This window comes from Sardina pilchardus, chromosome 9 (assembly GCF_963854185.1).
Source record: "Sardina pilchardus chromosome 9, fSarPil1.1, whole genome shotgun sequence".
NCBI lineage: Eukaryota > Metazoa > Chordata > Actinopteri > Clupeiformes > Clupeidae > Sardina > Sardina pilchardus.
This window is the reverse complement of record NC_085002.1, coordinates 21598593-21623536: the sequence shown is the minus strand read 5'-3', so window position 1 is coordinate 21623536 and position 24944 is coordinate 21598593. Positions and strand designations below refer to the sequence as shown.

The 24944-nt window shown below is 48.6% G+C and overlaps 1 protein-coding gene across 1 annotated transcript in view; it reads left to right on the top strand.

The window, feature by feature from the left end:
* pik3c2b (phosphatidylinositol-4-phosphate 3-kinase, catalytic subunit type 2 beta) overlaps nt 1-24944 on the top strand; it is a 38962-nt gene that overhangs the window by 966 nt on the left and 13052 nt on the right. The window contains exons 2-15 of the mRNA XM_062546323.1: nt 4593-5476; nt 5873-5973; nt 6457-6617; nt 8473-8593; nt 10850-10961; nt 11730-11809; nt 12009-12072; nt 12314-12460; nt 13336-13369; nt 14566-14761; nt 17095-17217; nt 18739-18906; nt 19840-19954; nt 23773-23915. Of these exons, the coding sequence (XP_062402307.1) occupies nt 4712-5476; nt 5873-5973; nt 6457-6617; nt 8473-8593; nt 10850-10961; nt 11730-11809; nt 12009-12072; nt 12314-12460; nt 13336-13369; nt 14566-14761; nt 17095-17217; nt 18739-18906; nt 19840-19954; nt 23773-23915 (2330 nt within the window). The 5' untranslated portion in view covers nt 4593-4711. The remainder of the gene's footprint in view (nt 1-4592; nt 5477-5872; nt 5974-6456; nt 6618-8472; nt 8594-10849; nt 10962-11729; nt 11810-12008; nt 12073-12313; nt 12461-13335; nt 13370-14565; nt 14762-17094; nt 17218-18738; nt 18907-19839; nt 19955-23772; nt 23916-24944) is intronic.

Genomic DNA, 24944 nt, shown 5'->3' with positions numbered 1-24944 from the left:
GATAGGGGGAGTGTTGTAAGCAGGTTTCACAAGGTTTGTGAAACGGTATAGTGTAACACAATTGTGAACTCATGTAGGCGTTTAAGCTCAGCCACTTTCTGGTCCACCAAGGTTTAATGGCCCTTCTGTTGATTTACATGGTGGGCTACAACGATTTGAAGAGAGGCTTAACGTAGGTCAAGGGTAGTCCTAGTCCTGTAAACGAAGCTGAAGCTGTAATCCCCCTACTACTAAAAATGGAAAACTGTTTTTTTAAAACGTAAATAACACAGGCTTCTCACAAGCGACTGTGTGTACCTTGGGGGACTTCAAATCTCTATCGGCATCTAGATCAGTTCAAGAGTTTACTTATCTAGAACATGGTGCCTTACAGTAGCCTATACTTTGCTTTGATGCTGAGAACAACCCTGACAAACTGGCTGAGCCAGTGTCCTTAGTTTGTCATCTCACATGATTGTTGAATTGTCTGAAAGCTTGCATTTTGTGTCAATACAGAAACATCTGAAATGCATTAACACTCTGAGCCACCTCTACCCTACTTAGCTTATCAAAATAGCTTGCTCCATCCATGAAGTTTGTGCTTTGGGCGCCTCGCACATCATAATCATCTCCACTCAGCCTCTGCCAGCTGCATCACATAACACAGTCATGTCTCGCTGGAGTTCACCTCTTGGAAGGCCTAATAGAACAGAAAGGCTCATCGAGCAGCCAGTGCTCAGAAAATCTTGGCCTGGTGGCCACCATGCGTTGCCATGGCAGAGAGCCACTCCCTTTCGTGTTCATTTTTTCAAGACCCTTTCTGATCTGCTTCGACTGTGGACTGATCATCTCTCCACTCAGCTCGGCTGGGGTGAATTCATCAGGGCATCTCTCCAGGTGTTTTTGGCTGTGTGGTGATTAGCACGTTGACTGTCATCCCTGTAAAGGTTTTGGAAAGATCTCTTTATTGTATTTGTGCAGTGGATGCACAGTATGATAAAAATGTGACAAAACAGCATGCCACTGATTTGCTGGACTGTTACATGGATCAGCTGATAGTCACCCACATGCACACCCACAACAAGAGATATGCAACAAACATGACATGGGAATATATGTATTGTATAGCCCTTAAGTTAGATGACTGTTTTTTTTTTTTTTTTTACTTGAGACTTTTTTGCTCACACTTTTTCATATTTGATATGATACTGGCCTGCTATTCTCTCCATCATTCCCACTGAAAGGAACTGCCACTTATCACTGACAAATGTCAGGGGAAGCTAGGGAGTGCACTCATGTAACCTGTATTTACCAGCCGTCTTCCTGTCTTCCTCTGAGCCACTAGAAGGAGGAAGCCTCACAGGAGGTTCGTGACTGTTGGCATCTGGGATCCATGTTTGGTTGAGAGCCCATGCAGATTTGGGGTTGTGGGCCTGGAGGGAACCCATTCCAGACGGCAGGAGCAGCGTGATGTTGGGGGGGGTGGGTGGGGGATTTCGCTGGGACCATGTGACCGAAAGCACCAGAGCCCCAGCACCCTGGGGAATCAGCTGGAGCATGCGTCTGTTACACTCGGAGTTTAGTCCAGGGTGTGTGTGAGTGTGTGGGTGGGTGGGTACTGGGGGGAGGGGCAAGTGTGTGTGTGTGTGTGAGAGAGTGACAGCGGCCCTTTTGTCTGATGGTGGCAGAGCCGTGTGAACGTGTCTGTGTTGGCCTGGTCTCGTGTGACGCTATCGTCCCCTTCCCCCGCCCTCTCCTAGCCTCCTTTTGTTCAACCCCCCCATCATTTTGGAGCCTCCCCCTAATGGGATGGGATTAAATCTGAGGACGAGATTGATTCTGGGGGTCGCTGTATCTCCCCCTGGCCTCGGGGTAGCTGTAGTGTAGAAACAAAAGCAGATCTCTGCCGAGCCTCTCCCTTTCCAAACCTGCCCCCAACCACCCCATCGTCATCACGTCACCCCATCTCATCCCATCCCTGGCTGTCTAACATCATCTCGTCTACCTCTCCCTGTCGCTCTCTCACTGGGGCTCTCCGCAGAGCAGTATCCCAGACTGGGCAGAGGAGGGGAGGGACCTGTCCAGACCCCTGGGAACTCGATAGGGCTCCATCAGAGGGAAAAAAAAACAAAAAAAAAACAGAGAGGGTGTCGATTTCTAGATGCTCTGGTATGGTTTGCAGTCCATCTGTTGACGTCTGGCCCTGGTCTGTTTACCAACATGTTTGTCTTTCACGCTCATCAGGGAGGGAGAAAGAGAGAGAGAGAGAGCTGGATTTACTGCAGAGGGTTTGCCAATTGCCAATGCTGTCTGTCAGGTCAAACAACATTCCCTACTCTTGTCCAGGATCAGTAGAATACTGCAGGCTATGTAGCCGTAGCCATGTGCACTCTCTGCTTTGTAATCTAACCGTCATAGCTGACAAATGGCAGAAGAGGACTTGAGTCAGCACATCCTCCTCCTTTTTTGTGGTCTGTGTGAGAAACAAGATTACCAAGCCCCATCCCCCCACTTGACACTCATCCTCCCCCCCCCAGTCAGATGGATGTGAGGGCCACACTGGCCCACAGACACACTTGCGATCGTAAATTTGGTGATGGAGAAAAGATGGCTGGGGGTGGAGGTCTCCTTCTGACTTTTCCCCTCTCCTCTCAGCTCTTGTATTGTGTGCCCCTTTGGGTCTCCACCCTCTGTCCCCACCTGCTTTTATACGACTCTCACTTTGCTAACTCAACCATAGCAGAACATAGAAGAAGCATGGGGTCACTTTGATTGACATTAGTTTAGTCATTTCAGTCATTTTAGCCACAATTGTGAACCTGAATCACATGCTGGATGCCACCATCATTATTTCATCTTACAATCAGTCAGTTTAATTCCTTTCAGTGCTATGACAAAGCATTACGTTGTGGCATCTGAGCCATGTGTGTATGGGGCGTGTAAATGTTGGCTGTGAAAGGGGAGAGAGCTGAAGTAAAAGGCTATGGAGAGGTGATGTCGACTGGGGCCTGAGGGGCCCTGTCTCTCCCTGTTGTGGGACCTTGAGACGAGGTCACGGGGACACCTGCTGAGTGGAAGTGGCAGCGCGGGTATGAGGGCGAACACAGCTCAATGGTGTTTTATGCCCCCAACGGCACCTTCCAGGCAGCACAGCCTAAAAGGAACTACCTTTACCCTATTCCTAACCCTAACCCCCTCAACCCTCATCCTACCCCTAAACTGAGGGGAGTAGTGCCTTGAAGGCAGCGCTGCCTGGAAGGCACCATTGAGGGCAAATAATACCAAAGACCAAGTGGCAGCATGGGTATGAGGGCGAACACACAGGCTGCAGCAGAGTAGCACGGGCCACTTTAGAGGCAGCCGCGAAGGTGGCAGAGTCTGGCAGCTGCCGGGTCATGTTAGATTTGACCGTTGAGTGATGCGGTGGAGTGTTTTTGGCGACTGATAGGTGGGGTGCGGTGTGGCGTTTGATCTTCTGCTTGGAGCGTAGAGGACAACTGTGCTGTCAACACAAGAGATGAGGCTTGACATTGAACTCCTGAGAGAGTGGGCCTTATGTGTGACCTGAGGGTTGAGGGGAAGTGCTTGAGCTTGAAGTGAAAGCTTGTGTAGTTAACCCCCTGGGAAGGAGGCACAGTAATCTGAGCAGTCATGATGGGTGTCAAATGACCACAGCTCTTCAGAGTGCCTCTCACCTTCACCTGTGATGGTGAGATACTGTCCTGTAGCGTTTTACTATCTGGCTAAATTGACAGTCATGGTTACGCTTCCCTGCTACCCCTCCGGGATTTCCTGGATTGACTTTACAGTAAGCACTCATCGGTGACTTAACTGGATGTTCTCGACTGGGATAAGGGTACTTTGATATCTCTCCAGAGGACTGTCACGGTGGACCCTCACCAGTGCTAAGCAGGTGGCCACTACAGTATCTTCTTCAAACGAAGCTTAAATCTGAAGAGAACCTGGCCAGTCCCAGTAGGTGTCCTGCAGTGAGGTGACCTGTTGAACCTGCAATGAAGTGAAGTGCACTGATGTACAGGTGGTGTTGGCCTCTTAAAAGCGCAGATTTTGCAGATAGTCCAGTTCTGGGAGTCCAGGCCAGAGTGTTTAGTCTCTGGGTCACGGCGGAGGTCAGAGTTTAGTCTGAGTTGATACAGCACAGCTCTGCAAAACTGTCTGCATCGAGGATGCCCAACCAGATGTGTAAGCCCCCCCCCCCCCCCCCCTCGCGTAACACTTCCTTTGAAAAAGAAGAAGCGAGGCAGCACATGTGGTCGTGTAGACAGCTGAGTTGGCTCATCATCATCTGTCTCTTGTGTTGGTAACATGCTGAGCAAGGCAAGAAGTAACCACTGCCAGATGACGAGCCCGTTTGAAGATGGCAGGCCCGCTCAAAGTTGTCGCTTTGTTATCTACCCACATTAAGTGGTGCCGCTTTTACAGCGGCCACCCGTTTTTAGCTTTGAAGCTGAGGCTGAGTGAATGTAAATATTCGAGAATGTCATTGATGAATCTAGCATGCGGCCCGGGCCAGGGTAAAATTAATGTGTGCTGACTGCATAAAAGAGGAGGTTGCTCGCTGCAGTGTCTAATCCCCGTGACTGTTTCCACAGCTGTAGCCAGATGAGTCTGCTGTGGAGGCCGTGACTTCCGCTCTGGTGATCCAGAGGCCACCGCTGCTGCCGCTGCTCCTGCTCCTTCCTGGTGCCCCGTGCGGGAGCGAGGAGGGGGGATGTCGGCTGCACAGATGCAGAGTGACGGAGAGCAGCGCTGGGGCTGCCTGGAGTCGCTGGGCCTGAGCCCGCGGGAGCTGGTGCTGGCCGAGGCCCTGCAGATGGAGTACGACGCCCTGTCGCGTCTCCGGCAGGACAAGAGTCCGGCCGGCAGCAAGGGCCTGCCCGATGGGGACGAGGGGGGAAGCAAGCCGCCACCGCCGCCCCAGAGGGAGCTACCGCTGCCCCCTCCCCGGCCGGTGCCAAGCCCCCCGGGAAGCAGCTTTCAGATGGGAGATTGGGGATCGGACGCCCTGCTCCAGCCCAATGGTGACGGACAGCCCAGCAGGAGTAACACTCAACCGGCAACGCCCAGCAAGGAGCCGCTGTACATTCTGGAAACGGGGCCCATGAGCAAGGGCCACTATGACGGACTCCCTCCCCCAGACGAGCCCCCGCCAGCTCTGCCCCCTCGCAACCCTCTCCCGCCCCTGCCGGACCCCCCGAGACGCCCCCCGCCGACCCCCAGAGACATCAACCTGTTCAGCCCGGAAGTGGACCAGCCTAAGCTGCTGTCCGCCGACATGGTCAACTACGACCACCTCAACGACTCGCTGACCAAACTCAACGGGAACTGGTCCAGCCCCAGGGGCCGGCGGGGGGTCGGGGAGCAGGGAGGGAAGCCCGTGGCCCGGAGCAAAACCCTGCCGCCCCAGGTGCCCCCGCGCACCTACGTGCCCACTCCCAAGTGTGCCCGAGCCAACCGCCGGGCGTCAGCAGACCCGGTAAAGGTTCTTACGTTCTAGTGCAGTATTAGATCTAAATAAGTGAAGTGTAACTTGAAGAAAGCCTTCAGCATTAACATGTATTATTGTTAGGTGGTGGTTTTAGATCTTGTTTTGAATGGATTCATTCAATGGAATATATTCATTCAACAATTTAATAATTAAAAAAAAGATTTTAAACAGACCGATTATTTTAATGTATTAAGGGGAGAGAATCCTCCTTTCCAACTGTACTTTGCCCAAGGGTTGTTGAATCTTGACGTAGTAGGCCGTAAGTAAGCAGACAGTCTATTGCATTGAGGTGTTATTGTTTTTACAGCCCTAGTTTGAATTGCTGTGTGAGGCCCTTCATAAGCATTCTGCAGCAGAGTCTTACTTCCTCTTTCTAACATGCAGGTGTCCCTGGGTTCGCGACTGAACGGCTCGGGCTATGAGCTCTTCCAAGTGTCAGAGGAACGGGATGAGGAGGTGGCTGCTTTCTGCCACATGCTGGATGTGTAAGTCTTTTTGTGTCATTTAGGTATTTTATTTGTCTTTCCCAGTAATGGTCAGTACTGTTTTATGCCACTAAACAATACATTGACATAGTGTTCTGGCTAAATTCCCAATTGGGCTCCGAGTGTTTTGGCGCATAACTGCCAGGTGGCTGCTACACATTGGTAGTGGTTATTGAGGTCCCCCCTTCATTGTTCAACTACAGTATATAAATGCAATATGTTGTGTTGACATGCTTAATCTAGCACTTACCACAACATTCTTCCGTATTCTAACTATTCCTCTCCCCCCTCCATTGACTTTGCAATAACTGTTACCGGTAATCTATTCTATGCGAGTAGTACTTATTGCTGCAGTAACAATCTTCTAGGTGCACTGTATCTTGATTGTACCTTGATTGTTGGGAGTTGCTTTGCTTAAAAGCGTCCACTAAATGTAAATGCAAATGTGTATATTTCCCTAGATTGATTGTTATTGTTTTACAGTTTACGTTCGGCCTACCCTTGCAATGATCTCTCCAAGAACGCCGGCTTCGTGTGGGGCCCCTGTGTCACACAGGACGAGCTGCAGCAGGCCCTGGGCGTCAGCATCAAAGTCACCGTGGTCAGCGAGCTCTTCAGGGAGCCTCTCACCTTCACCTGCGACGGTAAGCTACAGTCTTGTGGTGTTTTGCTATCTGGCTAAAGCCTACCTTACACTGACAGACTTTGACAAGATTTGGGAAAGATTCTTGAAAGATTGTAGTCTTTTATCTAATGCTCCTCGTTCAAGCTTTACTCAAAAGACTACAATCTTTCAAGAATCTTTCCCAAATCTTGTCAAAGTCTGTCAGTGTAAGGTAGGCTTTAATTGACAAAAGAGACATTGTTCTCCTTCCCTGCTATCTCTCCGTGTTATCCTGGATTGACTTTACAGTAAGTCCTCAGCTGTGACTTCCCGACTGGGATAATAGTACTTTAATATGTCCAGAGTACTATCACTGTGAACCCTGACCACATTGCTGAGCAGGTGGCACCTATCATTTCATAATAAAACTTAATCTAAACAGAAGGTCCTCGGTTAGTGAGTGCTGCATGTAGGATGTTCAGCCAGTATGTTGATGCTAATCTATTTTCAGATGGATAGGCATAGTGTCCATGCCATTCCATATCCAACCTTAGAGTGAAGCCATATGCTCCAAACACAACTAGAATATATCAAACTCCTTACTACTTGTCATTTGAGAAAGCTGTGCAGTTTCAAAAGGATCATGTTGAATACGAATAGGACACAATTCTATAACTTTGTGTCTTACTGTAGGGGTTAAATCCATAGTGGATTTAGGTTTGAGGAATGTCCTTGCTGGCCTAACAGGCCTTTGTTGATAGGGGTCGAGTCGACGACACCCTGCTATAGAAAGCACATAAGACTCTATGGCAACGCGAAACAATCAACAGCACTCTGCATCTCAGACTGTGCCGTCATGTACAACTGCCTAATTATTGCAGCATGGCAGAGCAGCAGGCTTTATGGTGTTGTGGACTTGTAATACACGTTTTAATCTTCTTGAGACATTGATCTGGACATGCTTATAAGTCTCTTACTAATGAACTCGCACCAGCCAAACGACCACAGTCGACTGCATTCACATGTTTTTTTCCCCCCTGCTCGCTCATTCACTCGCTGTGCCATAACTTTTACATCTGTCCCGAATCTTCTTACCCGAGGACTGTACCAGGGTTCTTATTTTACACACACACACACACACACACACACCACAGAGGGGAAGGGGAGAGAGAGGGAGAGAGGGAGAGGTTTCTGGAGCGGATGGGAGAATCCCACCAGTGCCAGACTCTGGCCTCCCCAGTTCCATTAATGGAATTAGACTGAAAGGGCGGCCTGCCAGCCAGCTGCTTTGTGTTCTCAATTAAAACAGCTTTTCATTCATTTGACAGAGAGCAGCCTAGATTCCAAACACACACATGCACATGCACATGCGCGCGCACACACACACACACACACACACACACACACAAACACACAAAAACAAAAAGCTTCACTCATCGAAGGGATCATTATTATGTTGGTGGTGAATCTCAAATACATGGCATACAACACACACACACACACACACATACACACACACTCTCTCGCTCTCTCTCTCTTTCTCTCTCACACTCACTCTCTCTCTCTCTCTCTCTCTCTCACACACACACACACACACACACACACACACACACACAGAGTGCCTATTTTAGTTTATAGGGTCTCAGAGTTTCCATGTCAGCATAAATAGCCTCTTTGCTATTGTGACCCATATGGCCATTCAGGCATCTTTTGAAATGGCTATACATGTGGAAGCCCATTGTAACACACACACACACACACACACACACACACACACACACACACACACACACACACACCAACACACACACCCACACACACCATATGCACACACCAATCACTACCTGTCCATGTAAGCACTATTGCTAACCTGAGCTTGTCTCCTTGGCCCTCAGGATCGTCCACGGTGGACCTGCTGATCTATCAGACACTGTGCTACACGCACAACGACCTGGAGCTCATTGACGTGGATGGCTACCTGCTCAAGATCTGCGGAAAGGCCGAGTTCCTGCACAAGTAAGCCGCCCTGCAACCCGCCCTGCCTCATCCGTTTCCCATCTCTCTCTGTCTCTCTCTTTCTTTCTCTTTCTCTTTCTCTTTCTCTTTCTCTCTCTCTCTCTTGCTATCTCTCTCTCTCTCTCTCTCTCTCTCTCTCCTAAATCACTGAGGCCGGGTTCTGCTGTCAGCCGCCACTCTCCGGGCCGATGGCTCGACAAAACACAAATTATTCCCTTGTTGTCAGAGCAGCGTTGACACAGATCGCCAAACCGCCATCACAATAAACAAGGAGGCTCCACATTCTCTTGACAGACGCACGCATTTTCCTTTTTTCTTCTCATTGTTTTCTTTTTCCAAAAAAAAAAGAAAGTTTTTTCCCCCTTTCCTCTGGAGAGTACTTAAGTCGTAGAGGGAGGCTGGGGCTGGGGCTGGGGTTGGGGTTGGGGGGGGGGGGGGGGGGGGGGGGTTGGAGTACCCTCAAAATCAACCAGGGGAACCCTCCTGTGGTTTGTGGTGTGACTCTCTGCCAGTTGTGTTCGCAAGAGACCGCTCATTTGTGGCTGTTTAACAGCGAGCCGTGCTTATGTATGTGGGTCTGGCGAAACCGCACCGAGTCGGCCCCAAACAAGACCCCAGTCTCCCATCACGCTCCCAGCTGCCAAGTCGCTCAGCCCGACCGCCTTCTCGCTGCGCTCCGTGTCCACGATCATTTGTCTTCCTGTGTCTGAAATCGGCTCACAGTTGTCATTGAATAAGCTCTCTGAATAGTCTCGTGGGGAAGTGGAACCTGGAGCGTGTTTTGTGAGCGGTGTGAATGAGTGTGAAGCTAGTGTGTCACTCCAAACTGACTTTTGGCATGTGGTTGCTGACATCTATGTTTTTTGTATGTGTGAGAGAGAGAGAGCGAGAAAGAGGGGGAGAGATAGAGAGAGAGAGAGAGAGAGTGTGTGTGTGTGTGAGTGAGTGACACACACACACACACACACACACACACACACACACACACACGTGTTGCAGCTGTGTTGTTATTCTGGCACGGGGCAGCCGCAGAGCAGGATGTGTGTGTTTTGCCGATAACTCGGCTGCTGCTCAAGCGAAGGGCCTGCGAAAAGAGGGAGGGACATCCTGAGCAGAATGAGGTCACTGGTCCAGCAGGCAGCTGTCCCTCCCCATAGCTGAAGCCCGGCCAGCTGGACCTCGCTGGCCCTCAGCTGCATCGAGCAACGCCGTTGACCTACAACAGCCGCTCTCGGACGCGTTTTTTCCCCCCATCCGGGCACGGCTTACAGTACAATGAAGCGATACATGCTATCCGTAGTAACGCTTCCTGGAGATCGCAATCGCCAGAGCTCCGTTAAGCTGAAGAAGTGAAGCACACACAAGCTCTTCACATGAGCTGTATGAACTCTTCAGCTGTGGTTTATGGCACTGGCCACAGCCTCACATCGATTGGTGCTTTTTAAGTAAGCGGAGAGGCAACGACATGCTGACACTTTCACTTTTTTCTTCAGTTGAAGAAATAATAATAAACAAATCTTCCGCAGCCTCGTGATGGAGTGGGGTGGTATAACCAAAAGGCGTGCTGCTGAAATTTCAAATGATCAATGAAATGTGATGATATGAATCTAGGAACTTGCGTATCCTTTCTTTTGGTCACACTACCACTCTCTCCTCCCTAGTGTGTTTCAGGTTCACATTTCACTTCGTGTTTACCGTTTAAGATGAGTCAGCGCCCTACCACTTGTGTGTGTGCCCTTTGCATCTAATGCTTAACAGGATATTACACTCACTACAGCTGAGTGCTCATTCTTCTGTCTGAAGCCTGATGGATTATCCAGGAAAATGACTGGCAGGTGACAAGCATATTCTTCTCATTAGCCGGAAGACATGTGGCCATTTTAAAGGCCAGCACAGTGTTTTGCCAATGAGGGAAGGTGGTCCTTTGACCTATGACCTCGTTGTCCTTGCCACCCATGCAGCTGTGCTGTCCGACATAACTGTATTGTAGTGAAGCACATCTTGTTCTGCTGTCATATGGCAAAGTATGTTGTACTACATCGCTGTGTGTTCCAAATTGAGTCTGTGTTGCCTCACATGACATTAGAAGACAGATGGTAATGACTTGTGTGTTTTCATCATTACAGATGTATTTCTGTTTGAGAAGGCATAGAAAGTGAGCCTGTTTAGACCGTAACTCTCTCTCTCTCTGTGTCTCTCTGTCTCTCTCTCTTTCTCTCTCTGTCTATTTCTCTCTCTATCTCTCCTTCTTTACAGTAAGCAGACCCTTGCAAGTCTGGAGTACATTCAGCAATGCCTGAAGTTCGACTGGGACATCCGCCTGAACCTGAGCGAAAGGGCGTCCGTGTGCGTGGAGCTGGCGAGAACGGTGAGCGTTGTCCCCCCCCGTCACCTGCTGACTGCAGTGAGGCAACCCTGAGCGCTGAGCCATCAGAAACGTTTAGCAGATGTAGCCCCTCTCAAATGCACTGGGCGCAGCACAAGTCATCAGTGTGAGGATCTGTTTTCTTTTTTATGAAGATGAAGACCAAATGGTCTGGTGTTTTGAAGGCACAGGTGTGGGATTCATAGGGAACATCTGTAGGGAGGTGTAGGAGAACGCCTTGTTAAAGAAGCGCACTCGTGCTCAATCTTAAAAGCATCTTCCACACCTGTTCCCCACTGGACGGGGTCAACGGGTTGCTTGGCAGACACTAGAACTCCCCAGAGAGAAATGAGTGGTCAGCAGTGTGAGGGGCTGGTGAGACAGGATGGCGTCATGATCAGAACCAGAATCACTTAATCCACCAAATGCATCAACAGACACAAAGGAATTTGACATGGTAATCAGTAGCACAGAGGCTCAACAGACAAGCCGTATATAGCCACATACTGTAGCTGCACAAAACATGCTTAAAACAGTTAGATGATAATAAATAGTAATACAACAGGGGGGGCAGTGGATCAGTTATTTAGGAGGGAAATGACTAGAAAAGCCATTGAGGTGGCGTAAAAGTCCTTATCCTCATCGACGATGAGCTTTCGTGGGAGGCCGTACGGCCCATTCTACATTGAGTCCAGGTAGTGCTTGTGTTTGTTCTCTATGTGACCACGTTAATGGTCAGATGCATCATTCATCTGTCTGTTGATGTCACAGGAGGACGACGACGAGACGGCGTCCAGCATGAACCACAGCATCGAGCTCCAGGAGCGCACCATCAGACAGACCGTCACCAGGTACGACTGCCCACACGGGACAGTGGACTGACTCTTTAAAAGTCAGCGTCTTTGTTTGAAGCACCGTCCTTCACAACACGTCTCAATGAATACCTAGCAGGAGACCCTGAGAGTGTAAAACAGGGTGACATGCTACACTTCAGATTCAGATTCAGATTTAGATTCGGATCACCCAATCTGGATTGCTTTGTTCCCACAGAGAGGCTTTGACGCTGCTTCTGGACACTTTCCATAATGAGGCCGAGTCCTTCATCTCATCAGAGGTAAATATGAAGAGGATCATTGTGACTGATGAATGATCATTGTGGTGTCGGCTCATTCAACAAACTTGAATGACTTGATTAGTGTGGTGTACCGTGCTTTAATACCTTCTCTCTCTCTCTCTCTCTCTCTCTCTCTCTCACACACACTCACACTCACTCTCTCACACTCACACACACACACACACTCTCTCCCTCTCTTTCTCTTTCTTTCTCTCTCTCTCTCTCTCTCTTCCTCCCTCAGGTGGAGATACCGTTGCACGTGGAGAGGTTGGTGCAGTCAGTGAAGGCTCTGTGTAGCTCTCTGGCCTCTGTTGAAACGCCGGACGTGACCTCTGCCCTCAACCAGATGCCTGCCTGCCCCTGTCGACTGCAGCCCCGGGTGCAAAAGGTGAGCGAAACGCACACGCACACGCACACACACACACACACACACACACACACACACACACACACACACACACACACACTTTGACATGAATTGTTTGTGCACCAATGCCTCATGGCTTTGCGTCGTCCCTGTTTAAGCTGCACTGGGCAGCACATTGGGCAGTGTTGTTGTCAGACCTCCTTGCCAGTATTGCTCTCAAAAGCCTACAGTGAAACAACGGATGAGGAGCGTGAGGATTTGTGACAATGGCAAGCAGCCCACTGTGTGTGGGAGGTGTTCAACCAGGCCAGTGTTTCACAGTAATACTGTCAACAAGTGCACAGAGGATCTTTCGTATTAAGGGATACTGCTCTGGTGATTTTAAATGAGTTCCTGTCAAAGTTATTGAGCTTACAGCTACTTGAGGTGAGGATTGTGTCAGTGTGGATGTAAAAATTGAAAGCCAGTCTTCAATAATGGTGAATGCCATCCATTGTTTCCATATGATGGATTTATGAAACTGACAGCAGGTCATTTATCAGGGTAACTATCAATACTGTATGAATATCAATGAGCTATTCTCAGTGTTGCTCGTAGTAATACATTGGTGTCATAGTTCCCCTCATGCTCCTCTCATGTGAAAGGCATTCAGCTCATTTTAGAGCATCTAAGGACTAGACAATGTGACATTTGTCCTGATACACTCAGCTAGGCCAGCCCCATTATGTTTCTTGACTTCTGCAGTGATGTCACAGGAACCAATACCAACGGAACAAATCACATCACATCACCATTCACATGGGTTGAAGACAAGCCAGCAAAGATGTTGGCGTATGATTGGCGTGGGCTTTTTGCGTGTGTACTGACGCATGTCGGTTTGTTTCCTCTCGTTTCAGGATGTGACGGTGTTGGCGAGGAGAGAGAACAGAGGTACGATGACCGGCCATCTTCCTTACTTTACTTCCTGAGGGACATGAGGGTCCGGGGGACGTTTTGGGGGGGATGTCCGTCGCTCCAAATAGAACCAAACAAATGGGACAGTGTCTCTTCCTCTACCCGGACATTAAGCCTGACGCACATCAGTCACAATCGTAGTCTCTGCTTTCTGTATTTACAGATCACCAGTTTGTTTGGTTACAGCTTTACTTTTCTGATCGCAGAAGTGGGAAGCACTGTTGATGTGAAACACCTTATGGTCCTAATGTTTACAAGCAACAGAGCTTAATGTTTAGAGACATGTCTTTGGCTGATTGATGAGGGGAAAGCATAGCAAGCCGTATCCTGTTTGTCAGGGCTTGCCTTGAACACAGTCTTGAAGCAGGCAGCCCTTTTTCTTCCAACGTGGACAATTTGAGAGCAGAGTTGTTGGGTTTTCTTTTTTTTTTTTTGAAGAAGAAGAAAGACGAGTGCTCTGATGCAGTCTGACTCGGTGCCCCTCTCATAGTGTGCCTGCAAGCCAAAGGCAACACTCCCCAATGCAGCTGTGTGCCAGCGTGGCCTTTGGGAACATTTGCTTTTAATATCCTTTGTAGTGAAAGCCGTCTTCCACTAACACAGTGTGTGTATCTTAGACTCTATTTCCTTCAGGACTCATCTCAGGAGCACAGTTAAAGATAGTCGAAATGCATACAATGACATGGTTACAGATGATTGTGATGTGAAATATTAGGCTTGGGCGTGGCTATTGGAATCATTGATTAAAGGGACACCGATTAGCGTTAAGCTTTGTATCTTTAGAAAGCCAGTCATGTTTTTGAATGGTCGTGCATCATTCCCTCAGTTTGCCTTGAGATGGGAGAAATACAGATTTCTATGTTGGACTTCCTGCTTTCAATGATGTAAAAATCATCGTTTTACATTGAAATCCGTATTTCTCCCATCTTAAGGCAAACTGAGGGAATGATGCACGGCCATTCAAAAACATGACTGGTTTTCTAAAGAACCAAAGCTTAATGCTAATCGGTGAAGTGTCCCTTTAAGTGCCACGTCTGAGTTATTCAGACACACAGAAGATGCCCAGACAGTGCAGATGATAGACCTCATAGATCACCGGAGTCCAAAGCCCTGTATATTCCCCCGCCAAACACTTTTCCACAAATTAAGCCTCAATCATTGCTCCCACACAGAAAAAGTGGTGGAGAAACTGACGTCGGCCATCTTGGATCTGGTGGAGCTCTACTGCAGCACGTTCAACGCCAACTTCCACACGGCACCTCACAGCTACCGGCCCACCGCGCCAATCCAGGAAGCTGGCATGGTGACCAACGTGTTGTCCTTCAGCGTCTATGGCGCCCACCGCATTCCCATTACATGGGCTGCCAGGTAACTACTTCAACTTAACTCTGCCAGCTATTCGTGATTTATGCACACCTACAGTTTTGGTTTTACAGGCCTACAGTGGATCAGGAGCTAACCTGTGCAATGTGTGTTTCTTGGAAGAAGTCTTTTTTTTTTACCAGTAGGATTTGTTGTTGATGATGGCCACCCAGATGCCAAAGTGCTTGTGTGTTTTCCATTTGCTCCATTCTGGTTAGCGTGAACTCTTGAATAGCCTGGTCTTTGGATGAATAGAGATGCTTGAGAGACTAAAACAGAGCAAGAGAGTGTAATCTCTGGGTTTTATTAGTAGCTGTAGCTCTTTGTTGGGCCTTTGAGTTCCAGCGTGGCTCCTGTCTTGCTTCAGAGAGCAGCTCCTCCCATTACCGGCGCTTTGTGGGAAAAAGAGAGAAAAACTGCAGTGATAAAACAATGGAGATGGAGTGGACCCGTTGGCAGTAAAAGTGGAACAACAGGAACAGCTTTCTCCCTCTTTCTCTCTCTCTCTCTTTCTCTCTCTCTCTCTGTCTCCCTTTTTCTCTCTCTCTCACACACACATGCCATCACACACACACTGACCTGAAATTAACACACACACACACACACACACACACAGGCACTCACACACACACACACACACACACACACACACACGCACACACACACACACACACACACACAGTCACACACACACACACACACACACACAGTCACACACAGTCACACACATTCCCCATTCTAGGCACCAGCTGTCTAAGCTGCAGATCCCCCTCCTTCCTCCTGCCCTGCCGTATAATCCATCTGGATTACACTGAATTATAGATAGATGATGTTTGGCACCTTAAACTCTCCCCTAATCCAGCAACATTTCTTCCTCTAATTTCGAGGTCACAAATGGCAAACTGAAGTCTGAAACCTTTTTTATTCCAAACACGCACATGCACATGCACATGCTCACACTCAGGCAAGTACAATGTTACTCACAGGCTTGTACACTCGGACATGCTTTTGCACACACACACACACACACACACACACACACACACACACACACACACACACACGTACACACACGTTCACACACGTACACGAATGTGCACATATCACACACATGTACATAGTCTCTCTCTGTTTCTCTCTCTCTCTCTCTCTCTCTCTCTGTCCCTCCCGCCCTCCCTTTTCCTGTGTGAGCCCATGTTCTGGCCTCTGTCTTTTGTCTGGGCAGAGCCGCTGCTGACTCAGAGAGGGCGTGGCCTCTGCCGCACCAGAGAAAGACGGCCCTGGGAACCGCCCGCGACCTCTGACCCCGCAGGGGAAGTGCAGGCTAGAGGGCGTGGGTGGCACCTGCCCAGCGGCTGTGTTGTGCTCCGGCCGGCCGGACGGACAAACGAAGCGGACGTCCCCTGTTCGCGCGCGCCGTGAGCCATTATGTCTCAGGGGTGGCATTAAGGGGTTGTAAGGCCTCCGCTTTCCTCTCAATAGAACGTGTTGGCTGTGAAAAATAGGGTTCAAATTGGGCATTTACGGACAGGATCCAGATTGTGAGATTAAAAACGATGACTCCTGAGAGCAGAGGCCAGAGAATGTAAACAGGATCGTGTAAGCATGAAGGCAGCTCTCTGACCTTTTGACAGGAAATCAGCAGAAACGAACTCAAACTTTGCCACACTTAATATGTAAATTTCAGTACAGGGGGACGCCATTTTTCTTAGCAGTCAGCTATGCAGACTGTGCGGGTCATTTTGATAAGGTTTCAGTCTGTGTTTTCCTTCCCTCTTGAGTGCCTCTCATTCCGGTGCTTTCTAGAAGGAATGTTTTTGCTTCTATATAAACCATTCTCAGGGGAGTTCCTGTCTGTTTTACTCACGTAACCTAAGACCCAACTTGGCCATGAAAGAGGCAGTTGATTGGGTTAATATTTGGATTATGGGAAGCTGAAAGAGCTCGCTTGGTTACATCTCATCGAAAATAAGCCACCACACACACTAATGCCCTGAAGCATCGTAATGGAATCCTGGTGTTTGTCATTTCAACACCAACAGCTGAGCATGCATGCACTCCTGTGCGCTTCCCACGAGAGCCGTTACCGCGGCCCTGCGTCTGCCTCCAGCTGTAGCCGTGGAGGAGGCACGCTCGCACGCTCGCCCGTCGCCCTCCTCCTCCGTGCGCTTCTCATTCACCATGACCTCACTCTGTCATTTCCTCCATAATTACCGACCTTACTGTCCTCTTGTATACGTCTAAACTTTTCTTTGCCCACAATGGCCGGGCAACCCACCAGTTTTTGAAATGGCACGTCCCCGACAATGAGCGTATTGTTGTTGCTGTTCCCCCCGCAGCTACGAGGGCTTCTTCCTGTCCTGCTCGCTCACACACGGCGCGACGGAGCTCTGCGCCCCCCAGCACACCAGCAAGCAGGCCGTCAGCAAGTATCTGTTCCATCTGGTGGTCTGGGACCAGAGGTGAGTCTCATCTGCACAGCATAAACAAAGAGCTATCATGAGGCATGAGGCATGGTTGTGCCCTCCTTCATATAAAAATCTTGAACTTAGAAATAGACACTAAAAAATGGGCAAATTAGAAAAGAGCCTGCTTGTTAGTCTGGTAAAATTGCAATTGAGTTTATTTTTTAAAATGAAAGTTGAATATATAATATTTTAACATCAGAGAGCACAGTGCACTATTCAATTGATCCATTCTATGTCCTTTTTAAACAGTACAACTGAAGCTCTTCATATTAGCAAGACAGAGAAATGAGATAGGAATATAAGGAAGGTTATAACTTATACTGCTTTCATAAAATGTCCCTAGTATTGATGTACACTAGGTACATTTTACTTTTCATGTCACTTATTGTGTAAGTCAGTGATATCACAAAGCCGGTTCTTATGGCATGTAAAAACATAAGAACAAAGATGGATTGATGCAGTGTTTTTTTATAGAATTGCTAGAAAATGTGCAGGAGCCAAGCAAAAAACATGGAGCTACAGATTTGATTTCCATTTTGCAAACACAAGAAGTGCATTGTAGCCTACTTGAATGGGTTATTTTTGTAACTGGGTTATATTGTCTTGAGCATTTTCCTACCTAGTTTGAGTGAAGAGGCTGCATTGTTTTTTGTCATGCTTTCATATTGAGTGTAAATAAAGGTACCAGAGGTAGTTTCCAGAGGCTGTCCTCTCTGTAATCCCCTCCTTAACCTCCTGTCATTTGAGGCATTGTCTGGGGATATTTTAGGGGTTTATTGTTGTGTTATTTTAAGACTGATATCCTTGTAGATTATTCAGACTTAAAAGGAGGAGGTCCTGTCTCCAGATGTTGCCTTTATTTGAGTCCAACCCCACTGCAGCATCTTCATTTTCCACATGGCCATGTTTGTGAGGCCAGTTGCTTTCCCCGCATTTTCCCTCCTGGCCAAACTAAAACGTTGAGATCTCTGACCTCCGTTGACCTTTTTCCCTCTTGTTTACATCAGAGCGCGCTGAGTAAACGATGTGCTCGCAAAATGGCGGCAGGAGTTTGTGTTGGACGTTCTTTGGCAATCCACCATCTGGCCCTCCTAATGTAAACATTGGCTGCGTGTTGTGAACTTGAGCAGGTGATAAGCGCTCGCTTCAGGGATTGCTTTAACGACGAGAGTAGATTACTGGTGAACGGGCGCCGTCTCGTCCTTCTGCCAGGATGCCTACCTGAGGTTGGCACTCCCGTGGGCTTTGCGATTTAAGTCGCAGTAAGAAGTGAATGCAGAGGAGAGTATGCCCCTCTGGCCCAGTCTTCCACAGATCCGTCACTGAGCCACAGTGCTTTTAGTTTGTATGTGTTTGGTATGCCATGCAAGGACTCATGCACACTCATCTTTTTTTCTCCTCTCTCCGCTTTCTTTCCCTCCCCCTCCCATCCTTTTTTCTTTTCTTTTTTTCTATTCTTTCTTTTTTTTCTCGCTCTCTCTCTCTCTCTCGCTCTCCTTTTCCCCCGAAACCCAGGGTTTGTTTCCCGGTTCAAATCAACCAGTTGCCACGGGAGACGCAGCTGACGGTGACCTTGTATGCCAGCCCCTTACCGCCCCCTGGAGGGGCCGAGGAGAAGGGCAAGCAGCGGCGCAGCGTGGAGTCCCTCGGCTGGGTCACCATGCCCCTCTTCAACTTCAGACAGTAGGGAACCCTTTCACTTCGCCCCTCTGAAATCTGACCCCGCCATCAGGTTCTGTACTGTTGGACGAGATCGTTTGTAAGGGTCCGTAGTGTACTCTCAGGATCTTCTCAGCCACTATCCCTCGTTGGTGGAACGCACTACCTGTTCCTACTAGAGTAGGGACATCTCTAGCCATCTTCAAAAAATGTCTGAAAACCTAGCTCTTCAGAGAACATCTCCTCTCATAGCACTACTACAGACAATTGCACTCATTGATGCACTTATGACACTCATTGATGCACTTATTGTGGTTTTTAGATTGATGTTTTAAAAGCTTAAATGTGTTTACCATGTTGTAAGTCGCTTTGGTTAAAATGCGTCAGCCAACAGTAATGTAACGTAATGTAATATAATGTAATGTAATATTTAATGTGTCTGTGTTCTATTCGAGATCCAGTAATGATCCACATATGGTCACACTATGTACTGGCATGTTCTTGTCTTCTTAGCACAAGCGTTTGTAACCACTCCCAGCAGACACAGCAGTGTGAGGATGCATGCATTTAAAAATAGGCAAAGCGATATGTACTGTTAGTCTGTCGGAGAGAAGGCCAGCCAGCAACATATGTTCTGAGGATTGCGAAAACTCTCGCTAGTTCAGTGAAGGGAGCACATTGGCGGTTAAAGGGACCTTGTAATACTGGCCCCCAGTGATTCGTTTCATTGCACTGCAGCAGAAAACGCTTTGCAAGGAGGAAATAGGATGAATTAGCCGGTCGGCCTTGGACGCTAAAGAATGTCCTTTTGAAATGGGTCTTTTCTTTCCCAAGTTCAAGGTTAACTAGTCCGAGATTGACCATACAATTACGGTCTCCAAAGTTATTATATATTTAAAAGGATTTCCCCTACACATATCCTGAAGTCTTTGTGTGTGTGTGTGTGTGTGTGTACAGCGTGCTGACTTGTGGAAGGAAGTTGCTTGGTCTGTGGCCCTCAACACCAGGAAGTTCTGGAAATGCTCGCTCAAGTACGCCAAACTTCAGCCAGCCAGACAGTGTCATTGTACAGGTACAGTAAACAACACACACACACACACACACACACACACACACACACACACACACAGACTCATTCTTTCTCTGCCTTCACCAACTAAGCATGCTCATATCAATATTTGCAGTCCCTCCCACAGACAAATGCATTTACAGGCATATGCATTCTCATCGCATACACACACCCTCTCTCTCTCTCTCTCTGTGTGTGTCTCTCTCTCTCTCACGTACACACACAGACACACACATTGCCATTCATTCTCTATGTATGTTTAGGTACACTTGTGTATACACCCACTTGCAAGCACACGAGTGGTCTGAAGCTGTTCAAAGGACAGTGAGGTTCAACTTTATGCTTCACCCTACGAACACACAAAAACACATTCTCTCTTACACACACACACACACAGCCACACACATGCACATATATATGTACACACACACAAACATTCTCTCTCTCTCTCTCTCTCTCTCTTTCTCGCTCTCTCTCTGACTGGCCAAACACACCCTGATACTACAGTATATAGACCCTTGATGCACAGCGGGTGATTTTTGCTAAAAGGCCCTCACATGAATGATTAATGCCTCCTTTGGGCAAACACACACTCCACACTGATGGCTATTTGAAATGGCTGACCAGATGACTTTTAATGAATCCCTTATCCCCAACCCCACCCCACTCCACCCCACCCAACCACCTCGCCTCTATCCTCCCCTCTTTCCATCTCTTCTCCCTTCCTCAATCCCCATGTCACTCCATCTCTTTGCAGTTTTCATTCTTTTGGCTCTGTCCCAGAGGCTCTCCCTACCTGCTTTTCTTTAGCGTGGACTTTTACTCCCTCTCTCTCTTCTCTTACTCACTCACACACTCTCTCTCTCTCTCTCTCTCTCACACTCTCACTCTTACTCTCTCTCTCTCTCTCTCTCACACTCTCACTCTTACTCTCTCTCTCTCTCACTCTCTCTCTCCCCTCGATGTTCAAAATGGTTTGCAGCAGAGGCTGAGTGCAGCTGGTAGTGGGGTGGGGGCTGAAAGTAGGTCAGCTGGTTTCCTAGAGGTGGGTGGCTGGAATGGCTGTGGGGATGGAGGCAGCGAGGAGGAGAGCAAGATACAGAGACGGATTGAGTGTAGTGCAAGTTGACAGCACCCTCTGTGTAACCTTCCCTCTCGAGGTCACACTCTGTGCTGTGAACACACACACACACACACACACACACACACACACACACACACACGTACACACACACACACACACACACAAATCTAACACACAAGCAAGATCCGTAACGTCCTTCCACACTTCTGCTCACGCCACTTGACGAAACGACATAGTCTCTTTCACACGCCTGCTTACAGTCTGTGTTTATCTGTCTGTCGTCCTACATCTTTAGACACAATCATACACACACACACACACACACACACACACACACACACACACACACACCTAACACATCTAACACACAAGCAAGTCTAGACCTGTAGCGTCCTTCCACACTTCTGCTCACGCCACTTGATGAAGCGACATAGTCTCTTTCACACGCCTGTTTACAGTCTGTTTATCCAGTCGTCCTACATCTTTAGACACACACACACACAGACACACACACACACGCAGAGCAGGAGAGAAAGAGAGTGCTCCCATGCACATATACACACACACACACACACACACACACACACACAGAGAGAAAGAGAGAGAGAGTGAAGGAGAGAGAGAGAGAGCGAAAGAGAGTGCTCCTCAGCTCACGCACACAGCACAGGCACATGCACATGCACGCTGCCCATATGAATACCAGCTTGCAGCCTGATCCCTATCCAAAAAGCTCTCCAGAATATTCCAGCACTCTGAGCCAGTGTTCATGTGGCTGCTGCTGCTGCAGCCTCTAAACAGCCCGCCTGCTCCACCACAGCAGACCAGAGGATCCGTCAGTCCTCAACATCTGGGTCCTCGTCCCAAGAGCCCTGCAGAGACTATGGACCACGAGAACTACCTTTTTCTATTTCTGCACTCTAGTGTAGTGCGTGCGTGCGTGCGTATGTGCATGCGTGCGTGTGTGCGTGCGTGCGTGCGTGCGTGCGTGCGTGCGTGAGAGCGTGCGTGAGAGAGACAGACAGACAGACACAGACAGAGAGAGAGAGAGAGAGATTAGAGCTGAGGCAGTGTGAGGAAGGTAATGACAGGTAGGAGGAGCTTGGTAGATGTGTGTGTTAAGCTCGTCAGTGTGCTCTGCCCAGAGGTGAGTACATCTGCAGCTTGTTACACCTCCCCTCCCCACACACACACACACCCACACACACACACACACACCTCCTCCATGCCTCCCCTGCTCAGGGCTCCAGCTCCTCTCTTCATTTTAGTCGTCCTGACCTCATTTCTCACATTCCTCCCTCCTGCTCCTCTCCAGCGCTCACGTGCACCCACCAAACGTTTCTCCCCCATTTGTCAACGCACGTCCCCAAAGTGTCCCCGTTTAGCCATCTGTCATCGATCGCTTTCTCTTTCTCTTTCTCTTTCTGTCTCTCTCTTTCTTTCTTTCTTTCTTTCTTTCTTTCTCTTTCTCTCTTTCTATTGTCTTTTCCCCCTTTCTCTTCCTCTATCTGTATCTCTCTCTCCCATTCTTTGGCTATCTGTCCGGCCCTCCTTATTTTGCTCATCTGTGTGTGTTGGCTCATATGATGTGTGAGTTATCTGATTATGGGTGGGGACTGAATGTGTTGCAAGAATCAGTTTGATGTTACAGTGGAGCTTTTGCTGGTTAGAGAGGTCGTCAGGTTTTCTCTCCCTCACACACACACACACACACACACACAGTCAAACACATCTTGGCTGCTTCCTGCTCACACACCCGGGTTGTGTCGTAATGGCGGTGTTTAGAGCAGTTGAGCAATTAGCTGGATCAGTGGCTGGGTGTGCATCGCTGCGTAGCGCCTCTCAGGTTGTTGATGCTCATCTTTCCACTCCGCTCCCATATTCCACAGGATGAATCAGTCTTGTCTCGCCGACACGGCCACCCACTGCCCTAACCAGACAGTTTCAGTGTACCGTGTGTGTGTGTGTGTGTGTGTTAATGCTATTCATCACTCAGGGTTACCTAGGGCAGTAGTCTCAAATTTCCGGGCCTCTGGCCAAATATGGTCACAGCAAGACCGGTTCGGAAGAAAAAGTAGATGTTTCACGTTTTGTCAGTTTCAAGAAAAATAGACACAAAGTGACACGTCATTCAACAACCTGTATGTTTTGCTAAAGGACCAAAAAAAAAGAGCCAGTACCACCAAGCATGCAAATGAACAGCCTGAGAAAGAGGCAAGTAGCAGGAGGCATCGGTAGATTGAAGTGCCAGGAAAGATGGTAATGTGGCCGCAAAGCTCGCTGTGGCCATGAAGCAAAAGGCAAAGTTATTTATTGAGGAAATGTTTCTGAGTGACTCAAAGTTAACTGTGCTGCCGCGGTTTGTGAATATCATCTACCTAGAAAAGGCATCTTTTTCGCCGAGAGAATGTCAGTTTCAAATACAGTGGCAGAACGTAACAAAATGATGCACACATGTGCCTTTAAGTAAGTAGCTTGATAAGAGCTCAGACATACTGTAGGTTGATGTTCAATGACAATGCACAAGTAGTGCACTATTTGCTAGCTGCATCTTAACCTTCACTAGCGGTAAAATATGCTTACTGAGAGCCAATTTCAACATCTTTTCAATATGAAATGCACTGTGAAATGGGGAAGGAATTAATGAAATCTCTCTCTCTCTCTCTCTCTCTCTCTCTCTCTCTCTCTCTCTCTCTCTCTCTCTCTCTCTCTCTCTCTCTCTCTCTCTCTCTCTCTCCAGGTGGACTTCCCCACCTCCTCATTCGAGGTGCGTTTCAGCACCCCTGCGCCAGCCGAGTTCAGCCCCCAGTATGAGTTCTCGCGGTTGGACCAGCACAGCCAGAAGCAGTTGCGGGACATCCTGCAGAAGAAGTCCCTCTTCTGGTGAGAAGCAGAACTGCACCACCCTGTCAGACGGCCAGTGGGCCAGAAAGACTGTGGAATTGTGGTGTGTGTGTGTGTGTGTGTGTGTGTGTGTGTGTGTGTCTGTATGTGTGTGTAGGTAGTTTTTTGCTTGTATGTGTGTTGGGTGTTTGAAAGTGTGTTTTTGAATACGTGTGCGTTTTGTCAGATGTCAATGAGTGTGTCCGTGCAGGTTAAGTCAGACCTTTGTGACCGGATCAAAGGTCCACCACGTGTGTACTGTTAGCTGTGTTTATTTTCCTTATCGATTACGGTATCAGGGCGGGAGCATAGTTTCAGATCGAAAGCCCCTTTATGTCAGCCGCATGACATGTGTGTGAGTCAGTGACTGTGTGTGTGTATATGTTGTGTGTGTGAGTCAGTGACTGTGTGTGTTTGTGTGTGTGAGTCAGTGACTGTGTGTGCGTATATGTTTTGTGTGTGAGTGTGTGTGTGTGTGTGAGTGTGTGTGTGTGTGTGTGTGTGTGTGTGTGTGCGAGACACCGAGAGACAGAGACAGAGAGTAAAGAGCGATAATGGACTCGTGAGGAGCCCCTGTCTGTCTGAGCAGCACTAGCAGATGAGGCGGCGTGAGAGACGGAGTGTCTGAGCGCGCTCCCTGGGTGCTGGGGTGAGGCTGATTTGTGGGATACGTGAGATACGGGCTCGTCCGAGCGGCTGTGCGCCGAGGTCCTGCCCATGTAAGGGCTCCCAGGCGCAGCAGGCCAGCCAATCCCTCACAGGCTCCCCAGGGGTCATCTGATCCTGGAGGTGTGGTCCTGGTAGGGAGAGGGGCTCAGAGGGGCCTGCGGAGGGTTAGGGTTGTAGCTGAAGGACAGTGGGGGTTCTTTTTTGGATCCACCCATACAAACACCACAGGATTGCTGAACTAGGGGTGTATGTCCACGTGTGGGGGTATCGGCATGTGTGATTGCAAGCGTGCATGCATGCGTGTGTGTGTGTGTGTGTGTGTGTGTGTCAATATGACACATGCCCTTATGCATACATGAT